The 22,072-nt window shown below is 46.5% G+C and overlaps 2 protein-coding genes across 2 annotated transcripts in view; both read left to right on the plus strand.

The window, feature by feature from the left end:
- The window catches only part of opn9 (opsin 9), a 48,000-nt gene extending 41,284 nt beyond the window's left edge, over nucleotides 1-6,716 (plus strand). The window contains exons 6-8 of the mRNA XM_066714541.1: nucleotides 4,399-4,479; nucleotides 5,808-6,279; nucleotides 6,385-6,716. Coding sequence (XP_066570638.1) covers nucleotides 4,399-4,479; nucleotides 5,808-6,279; nucleotides 6,385-6,716 — 885 coding nt within the window. The remainder of the gene's footprint in view (nucleotides 1-4,398; nucleotides 4,480-5,807; nucleotides 6,280-6,384) is intronic.
- A 1,914-nt stretch (nucleotides 6,717-8,630) lies between these two features.
- On the plus strand, nucleotides 8,631-22,023 carry iffo1b (intermediate filament family orphan 1b). Its single transcript, XM_066712383.1, has 9 exons — nucleotides 8,631-9,852; nucleotides 11,662-11,722; nucleotides 11,843-11,938; nucleotides 14,686-14,826; nucleotides 15,239-15,420; nucleotides 16,032-16,143; nucleotides 16,248-16,340; nucleotides 19,653-19,783; nucleotides 19,870-22,023. The coding sequence occupies exons 1-9, from the start codon at nucleotides 8,855-8,857 to the stop codon at nucleotides 19,973-19,975; spliced, it is 1,920 nt and encodes a 639-aa protein (XP_066568480.1). The 5' UTR covers nucleotides 8,631-8,854; the 3' UTR covers nucleotides 19,976-22,023.
- The last annotated feature ends 49 nt before the right edge of the window (nucleotides 22,024-22,072 follow it).

Genomic DNA, 22,072 nt, shown 5'->3' on the forward strand with positions numbered 1-22,072 from the left:
CTCAGTGCTGCGTTGAATAGCAGTGTATCCCAGTGTTGTACAGTTGTAAAGTTTTATATCTCAGTGTTGCGTTGTAAAGATTGTATCCCAGTGTTGTACAGTTGTATAGCAGTGTATCCCAGTGTTGTACAGTTGTATAGATGTATATCTCAGTGCTGCGTTGTACAGCTGTTTTTCCCAGTCTTGTACAGTTGTATAGCTCTGTATCCCCGTGTTGTCCAGTTGAATACTTGTATATCTCAGTGCTGCGTTGTATAGCTCTGTATCCCAGTGTTGTACAGTTGTATAGCTGTGTATCCCAGTGTTGTACAGTTGTATAGTTGTATATCTCAGTGCTGCGTTGTATAGCTATGTATCCCAGTGTTGTCCAGATGTATAGCAGTGAATCCCAGTGTTGTATAGTTGTATAGCAGTGTATCAGTGCAGCATTGTATAGCTGTGTAACCCAGTGTTGTCCAGTTGTATAGCAGTGAATCCCAGTGTTGTCCAGTTGTATAGCAGTGTATCAGTGCAGCATTGCATAGCTGTGTATCCCAGTGTTGAACAGTTGTATAGTTGTATATCTCAGTGCTGCGTTGTATAGCTGTGAATACCAGTGTTGTACAGTTGTATAGTTGTATATCTCAGTGCTGCGTTGTATAGCTCTGTATCCCAGTGTTGTCCAGATGTATAGTAGTGTATCCCAGTGTTGTACAGTTGTATAGTTGTATATCTCAGTGCAGCGTTGTATAGCTGTGTATCCCAGTGTTGTCCAGTTGTATAACAGTGAATCCCAGTCTTGTACAGTTGTATAGCAGGGTATCAGTGCTACGTTGTATAGCTGTGTATCCCAGTGTTGTCCAGTTGTATAGCAGTGTATCAGTGCAGCATTGTATAGCTGTGTATCCCAGTGTTGTATAGTTGTATAGCTGTGTATCCCAGTGTTGTATAGTTGTATAGTTGTATATCTCAGTGCTGCGTTGTATAGCTGTGTATCCCAGTGTTGTCCAGTTGTATAGCAGTGTATCAGTGCAGCATTGTATAGCTGTGTATCCCAGTGTTGTATAGTTGTATAGTTGTATATCTCAGTGCTACGTTGTATAGCTGTGTATCCCAGTGTTGTACAGTTGTATAGCAGTGTATCCTAGTGTTGTACAGTTGTATAGTTGTATATCTCAGTACTGCGTTGTATAGCTGTGTATCCCAGTGTTGTCCAGTTGTATAGTAGTGTATCCCAGTGTTGTACAGTAGTATAGTTGTATATCTCAGTGCTGCGTTGTATAGCTATGTATCCCAGTGTTGTCCAGATGTATAGCAGTGAATCCCAGTCTTGTACAGTTGTATAGCAGTGTATCAGTGCAGCATTGTATAGCTGTGTAACCCAGTGTTGTCCAGTTGTATAGCAGTGAATCCCAGTGTTGTCCAGATGTATAGTAGTGTATCCCAGTGTTGTACAGTTGTATAGTTGTATATCTCAGTGCAGCGTTGTATAGCTGTGTATCCCAGTGTTGTCCAGTTGTATAGCAGTGTATCAGTGCAGCATTGTATAGCTGTGTATCCCAGTGTTGTATAGTTGTATAGCTGTGTATCCCAGTGTTGTATAGTTGTATAGTTGTATATCTCAGTGCTACGTTGTATAGCTGTGTATCCCAGTGTTGTACAGTTGTATAGCAGTGTATCCTAGTGTTGTACAGTTGTATAGTTGTATATCTCAGTACTGCGTTGTATAGCTGGTTATCCCAGTCTTGTACAGTTCTATAGCTCTGCATCCCAGTGTTGTCCAGTTGTATAATTGTATATCTCAGTGCTGCGTTGTATAGCTGTGCATCCCAGTCTTGTACAGTTGTATAGCTCTGTATCCCAGTGTTGTCCAGTTGTATAGTAGTGTATCCCAGTCTTGAACAGTTGTATAGCAGTGTATCAGTGCTCCTTTGTATAGCTGTGTATCCCAGTGTTGTACAGATGTATAGCTGTGTATCCCAGTGTTGTACAGTTGTATAGTTGTATATCTCAGTGCTGCGTTGTATAGCTGTGTATCCCAGTGTTGTCCAGTTGTATAGCAGTGAATCCCAGTCTTGTACAGTTGTATAGCAGGGTATCAGTGCTACGTTGTATAGCTGTGTATCCCAGTGTTGTCCAGTTGTATAGCAGTGTATCAGTGCAGCATTGTATAGCTGTGTATCCCAGTGTTGTATAGTTGTATAGCTGTGTATCCCAGTGTTGTATAGTTGTATAGTTGTATATCTCAGTGCTGCGTTGTATAGCTGTGTATCCCAGTGTTGTCCAGTTGTATAGCAGTGTATCAGTGCAGCATTGTATAGCTGTGTATCCCAGTGTTGTATAGTTGTATAGTTGTATATCTCAGTGCTACGTTGTATAGCTGTGTATCCCAGTGTTGTACAGTTGTATAGCAGTGTATCCTAGTGTTGTACAGTTGTATAGTTGTATATCTCAGTACTGCGTTGTATAGCTGTGTATCCCAGTGTTGTCCAGTTGTATAGTAGTGTATCCCAGTGTTGTACAGTAGTATAGTTGTATATCTCAGTGCTGCGTTGTATAGCTATGTATCCCAGTGTTGTCCAGATGTATAGCAGTGAATCCCAGTCTTGTACAGTTGTATAGCAGTGTATCAGTGCAGCATTGTATAGCTGTGTATCCCAGTGTTGTATAGTTGTATAGTTGTATATCTCAGTGCTACGTTGTATAGCTGTGTATCCCAGTGTTGTACAGTTGTATAGCAGTGTATCCTAGTGTTGTACAGTTGTATAGTTGTATATCTCAGTACTGCGTTGTATAGCTGGTTATCCCAGTCTTGTACAGTTCTATAGCTCTGTATCCCAGTGTTGTACAGTTGTATAGCTGTGTATCCCAGTGTTGTACAGTTGTATAGTTGTATATCTCAGTGCTGCATTGTATAGCTCTGTATCCCAGTGTTGTCCAGTTGTATAGTAGTGTATCCCAGTCTTGAACAGTTGTATAGCTGTGTATCCCAGTGTTGTACAGATGTATAGCTGTGTATCCCAGTGTTGTACAGTTGTATAGTTGTATATCTCAGTGCTGCGTTGTATAGCTGTGTATCCCAGTGTTGTCCAGTTGTATAGCAGTGAATCCCAGTCTTGTACAGTTGTATAGCAGTGTATTAGTGCAGCGTTGTATAGCTGTGTATCCCAGTGTTGTCCAGTTGTATAGTAGTGTATCCCAGTCTTGTACAGTTGTATAGCAGTGTATTAGTGCAGCGATGTATAGCTGTGTATCCCAGTGTTGTACAGTTGTATAGTTGTGTATCCCAGTCTTGTACAGTTGTATAGCAGTGTATCAGTGCTGCGTTGTATAGCTGTGTATCCCAGTGTTGTCCAGTGGTATAGCAGTGTATCAGTGCTACGTTGTATAGCTGTTTATCCCAGTGTTGTAGTTGTATAGCTGTGTATCCAGGTGTTGTACAGTTGTATAGCTGTTCATCCCAGTGTTGTACAGTTGTATATCTCAGTGCTGCGATGTATAGCAGTGTATCCCAGTGTTGTCCAGTTGTATAGCTGTGTATCCCAGTGTTGTACAGTTGTATATCAGTGTATCAGTGCTGCGTTGTATAGCTGTGTATCCCAGTGTTGTCCAGTTGTATAGCTGTGTATCCCAGTGTTGTACAGTTGTATAGTTGTATATCTCAGTGCTGCGTTGTATAGTAGTGTATCCCTGTCTTCTACAGTTGTATATCAATGTATCAGTGCTGCGTTGTATAGCAGTGTATCAGTTCAGCGTTGTATAGCTGTGTATCCCAGTGTTGTACAGTTGTATAGTTGTATATCTCAGTGCTGCGTTGTATAGTAGTGTATCCCTGTCTTCTACAGTTGTATATCAGTGTATCAGTGCTGCGTTGTATAGCTTTTTATCCCAGTGTTGTACAGTTGTATAGCTGTGTATCCCAGTGTTGTACAGTTGTATAGTTGTATATCTAAGTGCTCCGTTGTATAGCTGTGTATCCCAGTGTTGTACAGTTGTATAGCTGTGTATCGCAGTGTTGTCCAGTTGTATAGCTGTGTATCCCAGTGTTGTAGTTGTATAGTTGTATATCTCAGTGTTGCGTTGTATAGCTGTGTATCCCAGTGTTGTAGAGTTGTATAGCTGTGTATCCCAGTCTTGTACAGTTGTATAGCAGTGTATCAGTGCTACGTTTTATGGCTGTGTATCCCAGTGTTGTCCAGTTGTATAGCAGTGTATCAGTGCTACGTTGTATAGCTGTGTATCCCAGTGTTGTACAGTTGTATAGTTGTATATCTCAGTGCTGCGTTGTATAGCTGTGTATCCCAGTGTTGTACAGTTGTATAGTTGTATATCTCAGTGTTGCGTTGTATAGCTGTGTATCCAGGTGTTGTACAGTTGTGTAGTTGTGCAGTAGTGCATCTGTGTTGTCTGTATCCGCAGGTGCAGCGCTCTGGTCGCTCCCTTGCTGCCATTCCGGCCTCCACTGTGACTCACAATAGGAAGGAGATGAGGCTGACGAAGGTACTGAGTGAGTGTGTGTGTCACGTGTATGTGTCTGTTTGTCAGTGTGTGTCTCTCTCTGTCTGTGTCTGTCTGTCAGTGTGTCTCAGTGTGTGTCTGTCATTGTGTCTCAGTGTGTCTCTCTGCGTGTCTCTCTGCCTGTGTCTCAGTGTGTCTCATTGTGTGTCTCTCTGCGTGTGTCTATCAGTGTCTCAGTGTGTCTCAGTGTGTGTCTGTCAGTGTGTCTCAATGTGTGTCTCTCTGTGTGTCTCAGTGTGTGTCTGTCAGTGTGTCTCAATATGTGTCTCTCTCTGTGTGTGTCTGTCTGTGTGTCTTAGTGTGTGTCTGTCAGTGTGTCTCAGAGTGTGTCTCAGTGTGTCTCTCTGCGTGTGTCACAGTGTGTCTCAGTGTGTGTTTCTCTGTGTGTGTCTGTCTGTGTGTCTCAGTGTGTCTCTCTGCGTGTGTCTGTCAGTGTCTCAGTGTGTCTCAGTGTGTGTCTGTCAGTGTGTCTCAGTGTGTCTCAGTGTGTGTATCTCTGCGTGTGTCTGTCAGTGTCTCAGTGTGTCTCAATTTGTGTCTCTCTCTGTGTGTGTCTGTCTGTGTGTCTTAGTGTGTGTCTCAGTGTGTCTCTCTGCGTGTGTCTGTCAGTGTCTCAGTGTGTCTCAGTGTGTGTCTGTCAGTGTGTCTCAGTGTGTCTCAGTGTGTGTATCTCTGCGTGTGTCTGTCAGTGTCTCAGTGTGTCTCAATTTGTGTCTCTCTCTGTGTGTGTCTGTCTGTGTGTCTTAGTGTGTGTCTCAGTGTGTGTCTCTCTGCATGTGTCTCAGTGTGTCTCTCTGTGTGTGTCTCAGTGTGTGTTTCTCTCTGTGTGTGTCTGTCTGTGTGTCTCAGTGTGTGTCTGTCAGTGTGTCTCAGTGTGTCTCAATTTGTGTCTCTCTCTGTGTGTGTCTGTCTGTGTGTCTTAGTGTGTGTCTCAGTGTGTGTCTCTCTGCATGTGTCTCAGTGTGTCTCTCTGTGTGTGTCTCAGTGTGTGTTTCTCTCTGTGTGTGTCTGTCTGTGTGTCTCAGTGTGTCTCAGTGTGTGTCTGTCAGTGTGTCTCAGTGTGTCTCTGTGTGTGTCTGTCAGTGTGTCTCTCTCTGCGTGTGTCTGTCAGTTTGTCTCAGTGTGTGTCTCTTTGCGTGTCTGTCAGTGTCTCTTCTTTGGATCAGTGCTTCAGCTCAGAGCTAAAATGCTCTTATCAAAATAACCCATCATAACGCTACACTGTGAGTGAGTACACTGAACTAATCACGTATCTCTCTCTCTCCTCCCATCCCTCTCCCCCTCTACCTCTCTCTCTCGCCCTCCCCCAGATCGCTGCTGTCATCTGTGCCAGCTTCCTGCTGTCCTGGACCCCCTATGTGGTGGTCTCCCTCTTCTCAACGCTGATGGGGGGAGGAGACGGCGAGTCAGAGAGGGAGGTGGAGGCTGTGCAGGTGGCTGCGGTGGCCTCGGTGCTGCCATTCGGCACGACGGCCCCACCCCCGCCGCTGTGGGCCAATCACAGCTCGGCGCAGCAGGGACACCCGTTTCCAACAATCCCTGGCCGGTCGTCCAGCTCCAACATCTCCCCCGGCGTCTCCGTCCTGCCCGCCCTCCTGGCCAAGTCCCACTGCATCGTTAACCCCTTCATCTACCAGGTGATGAATCGGGAGTTTCGGAGCGATGTGTACCGCATCCTGTCCAGCTGCTGTGGCTGCCTGTGGGGCGATGCCGGGGGGAGGAGGAGGAGGAGGAGAGGGAAGGAGGGAGGAGGGGAGGAGAGTGAATCGGTGAGCCAGAGAGGTGAGTAAAGGTACAGGGAGAGTGTCGGTCAGTCAGTGTGTCAGTCAGTCAGTGTGTCAATCTGTGTACCTCTCTGACTCTAACCTCCCTCCCTCCCTCCCTCAGGGGGACAGCAGGGCAGTCTCAGTCTCTCCTTGTTCCGCAGCTGGAGACGCAGCACCGACACGGAGTCCTCCGCCGCTGACAGAGGGAGGGAGCGATGGAGGGAGAGGGAGAGAGAAGGGGAGCGAGGGAGCCAGAGGGAGAGGGAGAGAGAGGGGGAGCGAGGGAGTGACAGGGAGACGGGGGTGGCCGCCCTGTGCTGGCCCAGCGGCATGGGGTGGGTGTGTCTGGACGTGGGAGGGCCAGACACTCAGATGATTACAAAGAGGGAGGGAGGAGGAGGAGGAGGAGGAGCCCAGGGCTCCACTTCTACTGTGGTGACTTTTGAAGGGTGAGAGAGACTCACTCCCACACTCACACACACTGCAACACTCTCACTCACAGGCACACAAACACACACACGGCTACTGTCACATTGACTCACACACGTTCTCTGTAACACAGAGACACACACACACTGCCACACTCACTCTCTCACACACACACAGTGACCAGTTTATCTCTCCGTCTCTCTCTCTAAAGTAATTGTCTATTGTGCTGATAGGTGTTTGTAACGTGTGTGTTTCTGTATAGGCTACAACTGTGATTGTGTTACTCTTGTGTACCTGAGTCAGTGTTTAAAGTCTGTATTTGATGGGGGATACAGTGATGTGGGTATTAGGCTAGAATACAGTGCAGTGGCATCTGTAGTGCAACAGTTGTATTGTAGTATCTACATAGTAAACATAGTAAATGTAGGTTATATGTTCTAAATCAACATTTATGAAAAACATCAGTGGGTTTCAGTGACAGAACTATGCAATCTCCCAGCTACACAAAACAAACTACACATCTACACAGCTCTGAGACACAAAGCTACACATCACTGACCACACACTTTGTTCAACTCTGACATAAACAGCTACATAACAGTACAACTGTGAGATACACAACTACACAACACTGACTTCTACACCTATACAGCTCTGATCTCACTGTCTGATCGAGGGGACCCCACTGACCCACACTGCGAGTCTCTGCTGTCAGCTGTAGTAACAATAAACACTTTCAACATTTCACTGTCCTGTCAGCGTGTGTCTCTGCTTCACAGTAATCATCATCATATTAATAATAACAACACCACATTTTTTAAATGTCATCATCATTATCATAGTAGTAGTAGTATTAGTAGTAGTAGTAGTAGTAAAAGTAGTGTAATTTGTCTTACACAAGGTTTTCAGGGTTAAAAACAGAACACAAATACATTGCAATACACTTCAGTGTATTTGATTACTCGTGTAATATAGTGCAATGCAGGATAATACAGTACAGCATAGCAGAGTACAATACAGCGCAATTAGATGCAAGTACAGTACAAAACAGAACGCTGTATTACACTAGTGCAGTCCGCTACACAGATCCACAGTACACAACGTGGGGAGTTATGCAACAACCTCAACGCGCAGATACAGATCATGGAAAATGTAATTGACGGTTGATATGAAGTTTTTTCCATCCATCAATAATAATAATAATAATAATCACGGCTGACAGCTCGCGCCGCAGGCTGCATTCCATCTCTGTTGACTCTGTGACGTCAGGCGGCGTGCTACCGTATATCCCAGAAGAAGAGCACACATCACCTTCGATGCTACTGTCGGCGACACAATGCCGAGCACAAAGGGGAGCACTACCACAACACACCATCGAGATCATTCGAAGGTGTGTATATATACACACACACTACACTGTTTTTAACTCAATCCACTGAATCCGTGATTTTCCACAGACTGACAAACTCCTGACGAGATCCCACTCAGAAACCAGTCTAGTCTGAGCAGGGACAGTTAATGACCCTGAGCCCATCGACACACCGATGACACTGTTTCACACACACACACACAATGGAAACTACACACTGCAGACTGTACAGTGTCTCACACTAACTACTGACTTAAATGCAAAATAAACCAAATGCCTTTTACACTGTACTGCCTATAGTCCTGCAGTCCATTCACCCCCTTAGCAAGACAACACACGAGTTCAATGAGCGTCTGTCTCACTGCTGTGTCCAGACTTGACAGTGTCCATCTCTCTGTGCCGGGGGTCTGTATAGGGTCTTGCATGCCCCCCCGTCCATTGTGTTACAGCTTCAACACTCATTTCCCACCACTGGAGGTCTCTGCTGTCTGTGTACAGATTGCACGTCTCTGCTACTCGTAGGCATGCGGTAGAAAAAGCCGCAGTCAGCCATGTTTTGGAGAGGGAGACAGTGGCTAAAGCGCAGCGGAGCGCCAGAGCCTCCGAGCCGCCGATGTGTGTGCGCCGCTCTTCGACAGCGTTCAACGGGTCTGTTGTTTCATATTAGTGGATGCGTTTGTAAAGTGTCCTCGGTCTTTATTCACCCTCTTCCCCCGGCTGGATTACTTACTTACTTAAATAATTAAACATTTCGAGAGATTCGCCTTTAATCCATTGAATCACACCGTTCTTTATGCCCGACCTGCAGCGACTGACGCTCTCCCGTAGCATGAATCCGCTGTTGGGCACGAACGTGTTTTTGCTCCAGCAGCAGCAGCAGCAGCTCCTCCAGCAGCAGCAACAACAACAACAAGCCGGCCAGCCCGACCTCGCCGCAGGCCTCCTGTCGGAACAGACTCACGGCGCGGGGGATCCGGCCTTCCTCCTGGGCGAGCACCCCGGCTTCTCGGCCGACTGCATCCCCGGGCTCGATTTGAGCGCCCTGCCGCCGGGGCTCGCCTACTTCCACCTCAACAACGCGCCCTACCGTTCCGCTGCTCCCCCACCGCCGCCACCGCCGCCGGCCATGGCCCTGCGCAACGACCTGGGCTCCAACATCAGCGTCCTGAAGACCCTCAACCTGCGCTTCCGCTGCTTCCTGGCCAAAGTCCACGAACTGGAGCGCAGGAATAAGATCCTGGAGAAGCAGCTGCAGCAGGCGTTAGACGGCAGTGGGGCCCGGGGCGCTGACGGAACCGGGGACTCGGCTAGGCCGCAGACCAAGGAACAAGGGGTCCAGACCGGCTTCGTGGGACCCATCCCTCTGCGCACCGGGCTGTCCAACTTCTCCAACTCCAACAACACGGCCTACCGCAGCACGTCCATCTTCACCCCGAGCCTCACCACCGTCCTGACCCTGGAGCCCAGCGCCAGAGCCACCGGTACCCCCGCGGCGAATCCCAGCGACGACCCCAACTCGAACCTCAGCGACCCCGGCGGCAACGCCAACAGCGGCACCAGCGTCGGCGTCTCCACCAACCCGCCGCCCCGCTTTATGCCGGGCACGATCTGGTCCTATAACCACACACGCAAGTTGGGCCCCGGGCTGGAGACGCGGGTGTCCGGGCCCGGGGTGTCGTGGGTGCACCCGGACGGCGTCGGGGTCCAGATCGACACCATCACGCCGGAGATCAGGGCGCTGTACAACGTGCTGGCCAAGGTGAAGCGGGAGAGAGACGAGTATAAGCGCCGGTGAGTGTTGATGAGGAGGAGGATGATGGGGGTTGTTGGTGGTGGTGGTGGTGGTGAGTTGCGGCTTGTCTCCCAGTGCTGTACAGTTCAGTATAGTAAACTATAAACGGCACTGAACTGTAGTACACTACAATAGGGTACAGTACACTACATTGTAGTATACGATGCTACACTAAAATACAGTACACACTACACTAAAGTACCTTAAACTAGTACACTACACTTCACTGCACTGTATACTATACTACAGTATAGCACACTGCATAGTTGTACACACTGCACATTACACTGCACTCACTGCTGTTGCCAGAACATTGTGGCAATGTGTGTTAGTAGGGCGTCCATACACTGCACTGCACTGCACTTCATTGTACTACACTAAGTGCACACACTGCTCTATGCTACAATACAGAACACTACACTTTACTACAGTGCAGTCTGTACTGTAATACATTCTACTGTCCTGTAGGGATCTGTATTGTGTGTTATATACGTGCTGTTGGTGCACAGTGTTGTGTCCTGGATTGTGTTGTCTTCCTATGGAGCCGTGGTCACTGAGAGAGAGGGGTCTTTGTGTGGTGCAGTATAGTGTACTGTAGTATAATATAGTGTAGTGATGTACTATACTGGACTAAACTACATTGCACTATTACATCACACAGTATGGTGTGGTAGAGTACATTGTAATGTAATACAGTAAAATACGGTAGTCTACAAACCTAAACTTATATACTACACTACTCTGTACTACACTACTACAGCATTACAGCAATAAACTGTATTATTTAGTGTAAGTAGCAACTATCTCTCTCTCTCTCCCTCCCTCTCTCCCCTCCCCTCTCTCTCACTCTCTCCCCCCTATGTCAGTATCTGCATTGCAGTATGTTGTGCTTGCGTAGTTATTGGCTGACGTCCTTGCAGGAGAAGTGTGTCACCCCTGTCTCTCTCTCTCTCACTGACTCACTCAGTCTCTGTCAGCATGAATGTCCTAGTGTCCAGTCTGTGTTAATGGACTGTAGTGTGCAGGCAGTATACCATATTGACCCTCCTGTCTCAAATCTTCTGTGTCCCTTTGCGTGTCAGCCATGTGTTTCCAGTTAGTGTGTTGCATAAAGAACACATAATTACAGACTTACAAACTATTTTTAAAGAGACAGCCGCACAGATCCCCTTATACCAGCCACTGAACTGCCTGTGTTTAAAGAGACAGGCACCCAGATCCCATCTAACACCCGCTGAACTGACAGTGTTTAGAGCGATATCTCCTGGACAGATTACTACATTTCCCATGATGCCTGGCAGTTGTTGACTCATGTTATGATCTGATTCTCCTCATGTCTCTCCGGGTCACTGATATATCAGACTGGAGCTTAAATCGCATACTATGGACCATGCACTTAACTGTGGATAGTAAGCTAATCGTCCTAATGTACTGTATTTGGTTGTGCGCTCCTCCTCTTCCTCTGTAGTACTCAAGTGTGCAATTACAGCCGCGGTACGGGTCTCCACAGTCCAGGCTGGAGGACTCGGCATGGGCGGCCATGTTGAGTCTCGGCGGTTCTTTCTCCTGGAGAGTCTGGTGACCCGTCCAGTGGATTAATCGCAGCGGGTCACCGGTGGGGCACCTGACGAATGAAACTGCCCTTAATAATCGTGCTCCCGGCCCCAATGCAACATGGGAACTGTGGTTTTCCAGACACAGAGAGGAGTGTGGTGGACAGTGGGGCTTTGGGGCTGGGGCTGGGGCTGTTGTGTGATGTGCTAATGAGTTAATTGATTGGTACTAACGAGCTGTGGTTCTGTTTACAGATGGGAGGAGGAGTACTCAGTCAGGGTGGAGATGCAGGAAAGAATCAATGAGCTACAGGAGGTAGTGTGTGTGTGTGTGTGTGTGTGTGTGTGTGTGTGTCAAAAATGTCCACAACTTGGGGGGGGGGGGACGACACATCTCCTGATGGCTTGTCGTTGTCCGTGTGGTTGGTGTGTGCAGGACCTGCAGGAGAGCGAGGCCTGTCAGGACGAGCTGACTGTGCGTGTGCAGCAGCTGAAGGCGGAGCTGGTCGTCTTCAAGAGTCTGATGAGCAATGTGAGTCTCCCTCTGCGTCTCCCTCTGACAGTTGATGGCGTGTTATGTGCATGCTTGGATTGCAAAAGCATTAAACATCAGCATAGAAAATGATCAGAAAATTGAACATTCTATGAGTTGTAAAAGCAAAAAGAGCAACAGCTGAATGAAATGGAGAAGGATCCCGATCCCGGTCCCTCCCTGTCCCCGCCACAGTAAAGCAGGCTGCCAAGTCAGCTCCTCTCCTCTCGCGGCACAGCGAGCGCTTCGCTCTGTCAGGGCAGTTCTGTGTGTTTCATCTCCGGGGTCACAGTCTGTGTTTTTTTTTTTGCACCAGGCAGTGCGTTTCTGTGTCCCATGTTTCAGTTGTTCTGATTAGGTTTGCAGCATTTTGAGAATATTTATGGGTGGAAACTTTCCATGGGAAATTTCAGGAATAAAATGGAAATGTAGGGGTTAGTTGCACAGGCTGTATTCACCACGTCTTATGCAGACAGAATCAGTAACTTTTTACTTTCTCAAAAGTAGACATAATTGCTAACCCTTCTGACGGAAATAAAAAATCAACAAATTAGTTGAACCCCTCCAAAATATACCTTTTTAACATAATCTGTAAAACGATAGTAGCCTAAAGCAAAGTATTTATATAAAGCTGCTGATTTAACAATCGACATTGAAGGCAGTGACCAAGTTTTACCTGGAATGACTGCTGATAAAAGTTGTATGCAACTTCTGGTTATTATTTTAAGGCTTGCAAGCTATATCAGCAGGTTCCAGATATCAGATGCCTTTGTAGGTGGAAAGCCTGTGTGGCTGAAGGTGTGCATTTCTCTGTTAATGCATTGTTTGAGTGCTTGTGTTCTGGCCAGTGGTCTCCAGCCCTGGTCCTGTGGAGCCCCAGTCCACTTTGCATAGGCCACCCCAAATCAACAATTTCTAAACCCTGTGAACACGTCGCTTATTAATGAGTTAAGCAACTACTATTTGCTAATTTACTGAAATACTGTGTCATATAAAACATCCACCCCAGTAATGACAGCATGCAGTTGTGTAGCTCAGTAGCTCTGCATCAGTGCACGGATCTGCTGCTCCTGTGATTCACATTCAGTGGGGATATTTGAACCAAAACATGCCACAAGACCTAGAATTGCCTTATTACGTGTTCCCCTCAAAAAGAAAAACAGTTCACTATCATAAGCCAACATTTTCTGATGAAATTGGGGGAAATCCCCGGGCTTAAAGAGACTTTGGATGCAGAAGGTTTCCCTGGATTTGTGTGACTCTGGGTGAATAAGAAATCAAGTGCCCAAATACCAGTTTGAGGGAATTATAATTTTTCGTTTCGTTAGCTCAGCACTTAATGGAAATCAATGGTCTCAAAACGCAGACTCTCAAAAGCCGTCTAATGTCTTATATAAGCTGGGCTGTTTGTCATTTGCAATCTTACAATACTATAAATCGTAAATAACTACTTCAATAAATTAATTTACTGGTAATCTTAAGAAAATAGTTTCCACATACTTCCTGGTGGATGGACTCCTTCCTTTTCTGCCTGCTCTGTTTCCATTCGCACACAGGGAGCATATCCTTGCGTCGCCTCATCACAGCTCAGGACAAGCATAGTTTGGTGAGATTTGTTTTTCTGTTCTGTTATTTAATTACTTTAAGTATTCTATACAAGTCTATACAAACTCTAATGTACAAATGTGCTCCACCCAGCTTTTGAGTATTTAAAAGGTATTAGCCAGTTTGAGTCTGTGATTTGAGACCACTGACTTCCATTATGCTCAGTGATCAGTGCTCAGTGCTCAGCTGATGAAACGAAAAATTATAATTCCTTCAAACTGGACGCACAGAATTAAAAATGGTTTCTCTGGATGTGTATGACTGGGTGAGTAAGAAATCCAGCTCAAGTGCCCAAATACCAAAGTGTCGCTTTAACTTCCCATGGAAATATTCCAGAAAGTTTCTGACTCTTTGCATCCCTAGTTCTGATGCTGTGAACTCTTATTGGTTGAATAGTGACCTGGTGTTAGTGTAATTCAGTGAAGCGGACCGGGGGACAGGGGGGACGGCTCTGTTCTTTGCTCGGCTCTGGTTGGTGCTGGAGTGGGGGTGCTGTTTTTAAATGCTGCCCTCTTTTGAATTCTGATTATCAGTGGACATTGGCCCAGTTCTGCCCTTCCTGCATTAGGTGCGTTTACACAGCCATTTCTGATCCAGATCAAATGCATCGGAACATCTGATCCGGATCAGTGGAGCTGCGTTTTCAGCCGCCACAGGGTCCAAGTCCACTCTGCACTATGTGCATTTATTATATTAGTCCCGAGTTATTATAACAAGTCAAACCAACGCACTTGCGTATTTTTTCGAAACCGAAGCATCGTACATAAACATGGCTACACACATTTCTTGCAGACATGAAATAAGTTACTTTTGGCAGCCGAAGCATTTTAAATTAAATCACAATTCTGTATTGTTTGCTATGATACAGTAACAAGCCATTTAGTGTTGATTTTAACTATTGTACGTGTAGTATGGAAGGAAGGCTCTCTGATCTGATGCAGGTCTGCAATTTAGTGTTAGTTTTAACAGTACTGTGTTTATGATACGGCAGCAGGACATGCTCTCCTGTCTGCTGCACTGTGTGTCTGCCCTGTCTCTAAAACACTCGCCGCAGTGCATGCTGGGACTTGAGCCGGTCAAGCCACACACTCCCAGGATCAGATGTGCCGATGTCAATTAGATGTGTAATCTGCCCCATACAGAACCTGTCTGAGCTGGACAGTAAGATCCAGGAGAAGGCCATGAAGGTGGACATGGATATCTGCCGGCGCATCGACATCACCGCGCGGCTCTGTGACGTCGCCCAGCAGAGGAACTGTGAGGACATGATCAAGATCTTCCAGGTCAGTCAGTCAGTCAGTGTTAATGTGCTGTAGTGTCCAGTCAGTCAGTCAGGGTTAATGTGCTGTAGTGTCCAGTCAGTCAGTGTTAATGTACTGTAGTGTCCAGTCAGTCAGTGTTAATGTACTGTAGTGTCCAGTCAGTCAGTGTTAATGTACTGTAGTGTCCAGTCAGTCAGTGTTAATGTACTGTAGTGTCCAGTCAGTCAGTCAGTGTTAATGTGCTGTAGTGTCCAGTCAGTGTTAATGTGCTGTAGTGTCCAGTCAGTGTTAATGTGCTGTAGTGTCCAGTCAGTGTTAATGTGCTGTAGTGTCCAGTCAGTCAGTGTTAATGTACTGTAGTGTCCAGTCAGTCAGTCAGTGTTAATGTACTGTAGTGTCCAGTCAGTCATGTGTTTTTCTTTTCTCTCTCTAGGTGTCCACCCCTCCCTCCACTATTGGCCGTCGCCCTCGGAAACAGGCCGCTCCCACGGCTGGCAGTGAGACGGAGGAGACGATCAGCGTGTCTGAGAGTGAGGGGGGCGAGGCCAAGGAGGAGATTGGAGGCTCCTCAGCCAGCCAGATCAATGAGGAGATGCAGAGAATGCTCAACCAGCTGTGAGTTGGGCTGCAGATCCACAGTGTCTTTAAATAAGACATTTCCCACAATGCCCAGACATGTTCTAACAATGATCCTGTACTTAAACGAGATAGTTGAGAGAGAGAGAGAGCTCGGAATAAGAGATGAGGCAGGTTTTACCTTGTATAGATTTGGGGGGAATAGTGTAGAACTCTTTACATTCCCATGATGCATCGCGTTTTAATGGATTTTAGAGGACCTTTGATTTGCTTATTTTACTAAGCTGTTGAAACAGTGAACTGAAGACGCAGACAACGTACAAGTTCATGAAGTCATTGCAGGTTGGTGGCGAAAGACACCATGCGGTCGATTCGTCACTGAATACACAAGCTCATATCGCAAACCTTTGGTGTGTGTTGCCACTGGCGAATGGACTTGAAGTGTACTTGCCAAATTTAAATGTTGGGGGCGTTGGCAGCCATTTTAGTCGCAGTCTGGAGCCCTGAGGATAATGCGTTTTGATTTAAAACTGTGACAAAAAGCTTATGAGTAGAAGTAGTTGAATAAATTGATTTACTAATGGAGTCAGCTGACTGTAGTGGCTCAGGGCGGGCCGGGCGAAGCTGAAGCTCTGTCTCTGTCTCTCCAGGAGGGAATGTGAGTTTGAGGATGACTGTGACTCTCTGGCCTGGGAGGAGACGGAGGAGACGCTGTTGCTGTGGGACGACCTGTCTGGGTACAGTCTGGAGACGCAGGGAGAGGTACGCACTGCCTGCCTGCCTGCGTGCCTGATGCACTGCCTGCCTGCCTGCCTGCCTGCGTGCCTGACACACTGACTGACACTCTCTCTCTCCCTCTCTCTCAGCCGGAGGAGTGTCTGGAGAAGGTGATTAAGGACACAGAGTGTCTGTTCAAGTCCAGAGAGAGAGAGTACCAGGAGACCATCGACCAGATAGAGGTGAGACACTTTTACATGACTCCATTACGCAGAATGCAATCACCTGACTGACATTACATTACCCATGAACCCTTGCTCCCCCCTGTGCTGGAGTGTCTCCTGCCTTTTTTGATAAGAGCAGGAAATAGATGATCTATACTGCATTATCACCCGAGTGTCTGGGCACTTGTAGCAAGGGGTGAAGGGAAATGTAGTCTTTATCCACTGTATGGCTACAGCTCAACTTTTAGTTTCTGATAGAGTATTTGTCAGTTTGTTTCAAAATACGAATTAATTTGTTGACACTGTAGTGTTGGTATGTTATTTGATTTGGCAAACCGCAATATTTTTTGAAAAATAATGACTTTTAATTAGTTTTCAGACATAATTACTGGCTTTTTAATTACCTGGATCAAAGTGATTCAGAATTATAATATGACAGAAAAGGAAAGAGGAGCAACAAACACATTAATCAGCAATAGCTGGTTGTGTGTGTAATATTATTTTGTATTCCCTGGAACTGGAACACACAGGTGTGTTTCCGAACGCAGAGCGGAGTCTGAGTGTCGTGTGGACAGGAACAGTCAATTGTTTAGTCAATTAGACTGTATAAATTAGATTGCTAGATAGGTCTTATACATTTTGTATTTCGCTGTTGTGACCGGAGAACATTGCCACAAAGACGCTAATGTTAAGGCATTTTCATTGCAGCTCGCATTGCTAAACTGGCAAATGAATGAAAATGTATAAAAAATGAAAGAAAAACATATTGGTCGGTCAGTTACAGCTGTAACTGCTAAATATTCCTTTATAAAACAGATAGTCACAACCTGTATAGTTAATTTGAAATTGTGACAATAAACAGTTGTGCTGATGTCGGGACAATAATACAAGAGTCTGACACAATGCGTGAGACCTGACAGGTCTGCTGTTATTATGCCATTTCCATATGGCTTCTAATAATGTATTTTATCAGATATTTACAGTGAGGGAAAAAAGTATTTGATCCCCTGCTGATTTTGTACGTTTGCCCACTGACAAAGAAATGATCAGTCTATAATTTTAATGGTAGGTGTATTTTAACAGTGAGAGACAGAATAACAACAAAAAAATCCAGAAAAATGCATTTCAAAAAAGTTATACATTGATTTGCATGTTAATGAGGGAAATAAGTATTTGATCCCCTATCAATCAGCAAGATTTCTGGCTCCCAGGTGTCTTTTATACAGGTAACGAGCTGAGATTAGGAGCACTCTCTTAAAGGGAGTGCTCCTAATCTCAGCTCGTTACCTGTATAAAAGACACCTGTCCACAGAAGCAATCAATCAATCAGATTCCAAACTCTCCACCATGGCCAAGACCAAAGAGCTGTCCAAGGATATCAGGGACAAGATTGTAGACCTAAAGGCTGGAATGGGCTACAAGACCATCGCCAAGCAGCTTTGTGAGAAGGTGACAACAGTTGGTGCGATTATTCGTAAATGGAAGAAACACAAAATAACTATCAGTCTCCCTCGGTCTGGGGCTCCATGCAAGATCTCACCTCGTGGAGTTTCAATGATCAAGAGAACGGTGAGGAATCAGCCCAGAACTACACGAGAGGATCTTGTTAATGATCTCAAGGCAGCTGGGACCATAGTCACCAAGAAAACAATTGGACTGAAATCCTGCAGCGCCCGCAAGGTCCCCCTGCTCAAGAAAGCACATGTACAGGCCCGTCTGAAGTTTGCCAATGAACATCTGAATGATTCAGAGGAGAACTGGGTGAAAGTGTTGTGGTCAGATGAGACCAAAATCGAGCTCTTTGGCATCAACTCAACTCGCCGCGTTTGGAGGAGGAGGAATGACCCCAAGAACACCATCCCCACTGTCAAACATGGAGGTGGAAACATTATGCTTTGGGGGTGTTTTTCTGCTAAGGGGACAGGACAACTGCACCGCATCAAAGCGACGATGGACGGGGCCATGTACCGTCAAATCTTGGGTGAGAACCTCCTTCCCTCAGCCAGGGCATTGAAAATGGGTCGTGGATGGGTATTCCAGCGTGACAATGACCCAAAACACACAGCCAAGGCAACAAAGGAGTGGCTCAAGAAGAAGCACATTAAGGTCCTGGAGTGGCCTAGCCAGTCTCCAGACCTTAATCCCATAGAAAATCTGTGGAGGGAGCTGAAGGTTCGAGTTGCCAAACGTCAGCCTCGAAACCTTAATGACTTGGAGAGGATCTGCAAAGAGGAGTGGGACAAAATCCCTCCTGAGATGTGTGCAAACCTGGTGGCCAACTACAAGAAACATCTGACCTCTGTGATTGCCAACAAGGGTTTTGCCACCAAGTACTAAGTCGAAGGGGTCAAATACTTATTTCCCTCATTAACATGCAAATGAATTTATAACTTTTTTGAAATGCGTTTTTCTGGATTTTGTTGTTGTTATTCTGTCTCTCACTGTTAAAATACACCAACCATTAAAATTATAGACTGATCATTTCTTTGTCAGTGGGCAAACGTACAAAATCAGCAGAGGGTCAAATACTTTTTTCCCTCACTGTATTTATCAAAGTTGTTATGTTAGATAAGTGTACATCAAGTGCATCAATTACAACGTATTCATTCTGCTGAAGAGAAACGTGCACTTTGTTTACATTGTGCCGTTGCTGGCAGAATTTAGGCATGGTATTGACCACTGAAAAGGATGTTACGGTCTGTCATCATTCCTAGAGATGATATATTTTTTACCCAACCACAGATCTCTCTCAGCCCTGGAATTCTCAGTTGATAAAGCAGGTGTCAGATTATGCAAGAGGAAGAGGAGTATGAAGAGCGACAGTGTGTCACCATATAACACCCCTTCTGATGTGTTAGTTTAGTGTGTTGATACAGATCCCCATTAGCTGCCATGTTATTTCCTGTGTGATTGATTAATTTGAAAACGATGCTCCCGCACACGGTCTCTACTTGCAAGTGTTATAATTCAATAGAATGCAATGTTTTGGTCAAAGACCTTATAACACTTGCAAGTAGAAACTGTGTGGGAGCATGTTGTTTCTGTCCAGATCCTTTTCCCTCATACACACCTGTGTAAGAGTCTATACAGGTGTGCGATTAGCTTCTGTTATAGCATTTGTTTAATTACCTGAATAAATGCCACGTTTTAACATGTTCACCACACATGTACGCACCCTCGTGCATTTTTGGTGGTGTTTGCCTTTGGCTGGTAAAAATACCAAGTGGCTGGTAGAAGGAAAAAACGGTGGCTAGTGGCCAAAAAAAGTTAATTTTATCCCCTGCTTACCACCTATAAAAACCTTATGTCTCTGCATGTCTGTGCGTGTAGCTTGAGTTGGCCAATGCGAAGAGCGACATGAACAGACACCTGCACGAGTACATGGAGATGTGCAGCATGAAGAGAGGGCTGGATGTACAGATGGAGACCTGCAGGAGGCTGATCACCCAGACCGGAGACGGGTACTGAACACACACTACTGTACACTTTGTGTGTTTCAGTCAGCTTGCCTATACTGTACTAATAAATACATCTCTCTCTCTCTCAGGGAGTCTCCCTCGCCCGTCTCAGCGGCCGGGGAGGAGAGTGAGGACTCGGACAGAGAGAAGAAGAGAGCGCCCCCCCCTCCATCCTCCTCATCTTCCTCCTCCTGATCTCCCCCAATCAGACCAATTAACCAATTAAACGTGTGATCCAGGCCACCTTGTTAACCACAGCAGTGTAAGAAGCGTAACTAAGTTAACCTTTGAGTTTCTATTCAGTCTGTCTGTGTACAGAGACACACAGACCCTAATACAGACCCCACAGACACTCCTGACACACAGACCCTAATACAGACCCCACAGACACTCCTGACACAGAGACACACAGACCCTAATACAGACCCCACAGACACTCCTGACACACAGACCCTAATACAGACCCCACAGACACTCCTGACACACAGACCCTAATACAGACCCCACAGACACTCCTGACACACAGACCCTAATACAGACCCCACAGACACTCCTGACACACAGACCCTAATACAGACCCCACAGACACTCCTGACACACAGACCCTAATACAGACCCCACAGACACTCCTGACACAGAGAGATCTCCATTCTGAAGTCTGTACTCAGGATTCTGATAGAAGCTCATTGAATGCTGGGAAATTGTCATTGTTTGTTGTCTTGCTAAGTTTTGACGCTGTAACGCATTGGGGGTGTGATGGATTGTACTGACGGACGATGGGCAGTACAGTGTAAAAGGTATTTCATTTATTTTGCATTTCAGTCAGCTTTGAGAAAGAGATGGGGAAGAGAGAGTGGATCTTCAATTGGAGAGAGGGAGGGAGGGAGTGTTGAATAGAGCGAATGAGAGATTGTGTACAATGTTAGTTTGGCTGTACAAGTTTACCTCAAGCCACACGGACATGCTTTGCAATATTCTTAACCAGTATTATTATTATTACACCTCGCTTTGTATTTTAATGACTTTTTATTTGGTGGTCAGTGCGAGTATAATCACTATTTTGTTCCATTGTAAGTTGTGTGTGTGTGTGTGTGTGCCTCCCTGCCTACCCGTATCATAACCACAAGCCCTGTGGGGGACTGAAGTGTGATGAAACACCAAGCACAAATGGGAGCAGCCCCCAACACTGCATGACTTTAGGGTGTTAATGGAGGCTTGTGTCAGTGTGGTAGGCAGGGGTGTGTGTGCAGTGTGCATGGGGTGGCTGTCTGTGTAGACACTACTACATGCTGAATTGGACCAGACCAGGAGAGCTTTAACAATAATAGGCGATGGCTGCACAGGAGTAGAGCGTGTAACGAAAGGAGCTGCACATCTGTGAGCCACTGCTTGGCTGAGAGCATCCTCAGTAAGGCAATACATGAGTGCGTGCCCCCCCCGCCTGTCTCCATCTGTCCATATGTGTGATTGTCCAGGACAGTGGCGCAGTGTGGGGGGGTGCTCACAGGACGCTACTGCTCCCATCATGTGACACAGGCAGCAGAGCATGGGCTGACTGAACAGAGTGAGGTCAGTGTGTGTGTGTGTGTGTGCGTGTGTGTACGTGGTCGTCCATACCGCTATGGCTGTGTGTTGCTGCTTCACCTCCCTCTGCGCCCCAACTGCGCTGCTGCTGCGCCCCAACTGCGCTGCTGCTGCACCCCGCTGTATCTGCCGGTGCTGCTCCACTAGTGCCTCGGTGGGGGAAGCTGGAGCCAAGACGGAGGCCACAGGGGTGCAGCTTCCCCAGCTGCGGCCACAGGCTGAGCATGGCCCACCGAGTTGACTCGAGTGCAGCTGCAGCACTAGACTGGACTCTATTATACTGGACTGGCATAACTCTGGACTCCTGTACTGCAGTAGACTGGACTGAACTATAATGTACATTAATGGACTGGATTGTATTATATTGACCTGGACTGGACCCTAGTGTACTATATTGAACTGGACTGGAATGGACTGGACAAACTTTGTACTCCTGCATTGAACGGGACAGTACTGTACGATCCCTTCCTCATGGGGAGAGTGTGTGTTGAGGGCGGGGGAGAAGGGCACTCTAGTCTTCACACAACTGCTCCTGGAGTAGGGTAGCCGTACCAGCCCGGCGGGGGGGTAGTGCTGGCCTGGGATCCAGGAGCCTCGGCGCCTTGGCTTCAGAAATGTATCTACAGATGTATCTATCAAATAAAACTATTACTCAACCAGCTGCTGTGTGTGATCTGCTCTCACCCCATCCCTCCTTCCCTCTCTCCC

Source organism: Amia ocellicauda, chromosome 1, assembly GCF_036373705.1.
Source record: "Amia ocellicauda isolate fAmiCal2 chromosome 1, fAmiCal2.hap1, whole genome shotgun sequence".
Taxonomy (NCBI): Eukaryota; Metazoa; Chordata; class Actinopteri; order Amiiformes; family Amiidae; genus Amia; species Amia ocellicauda.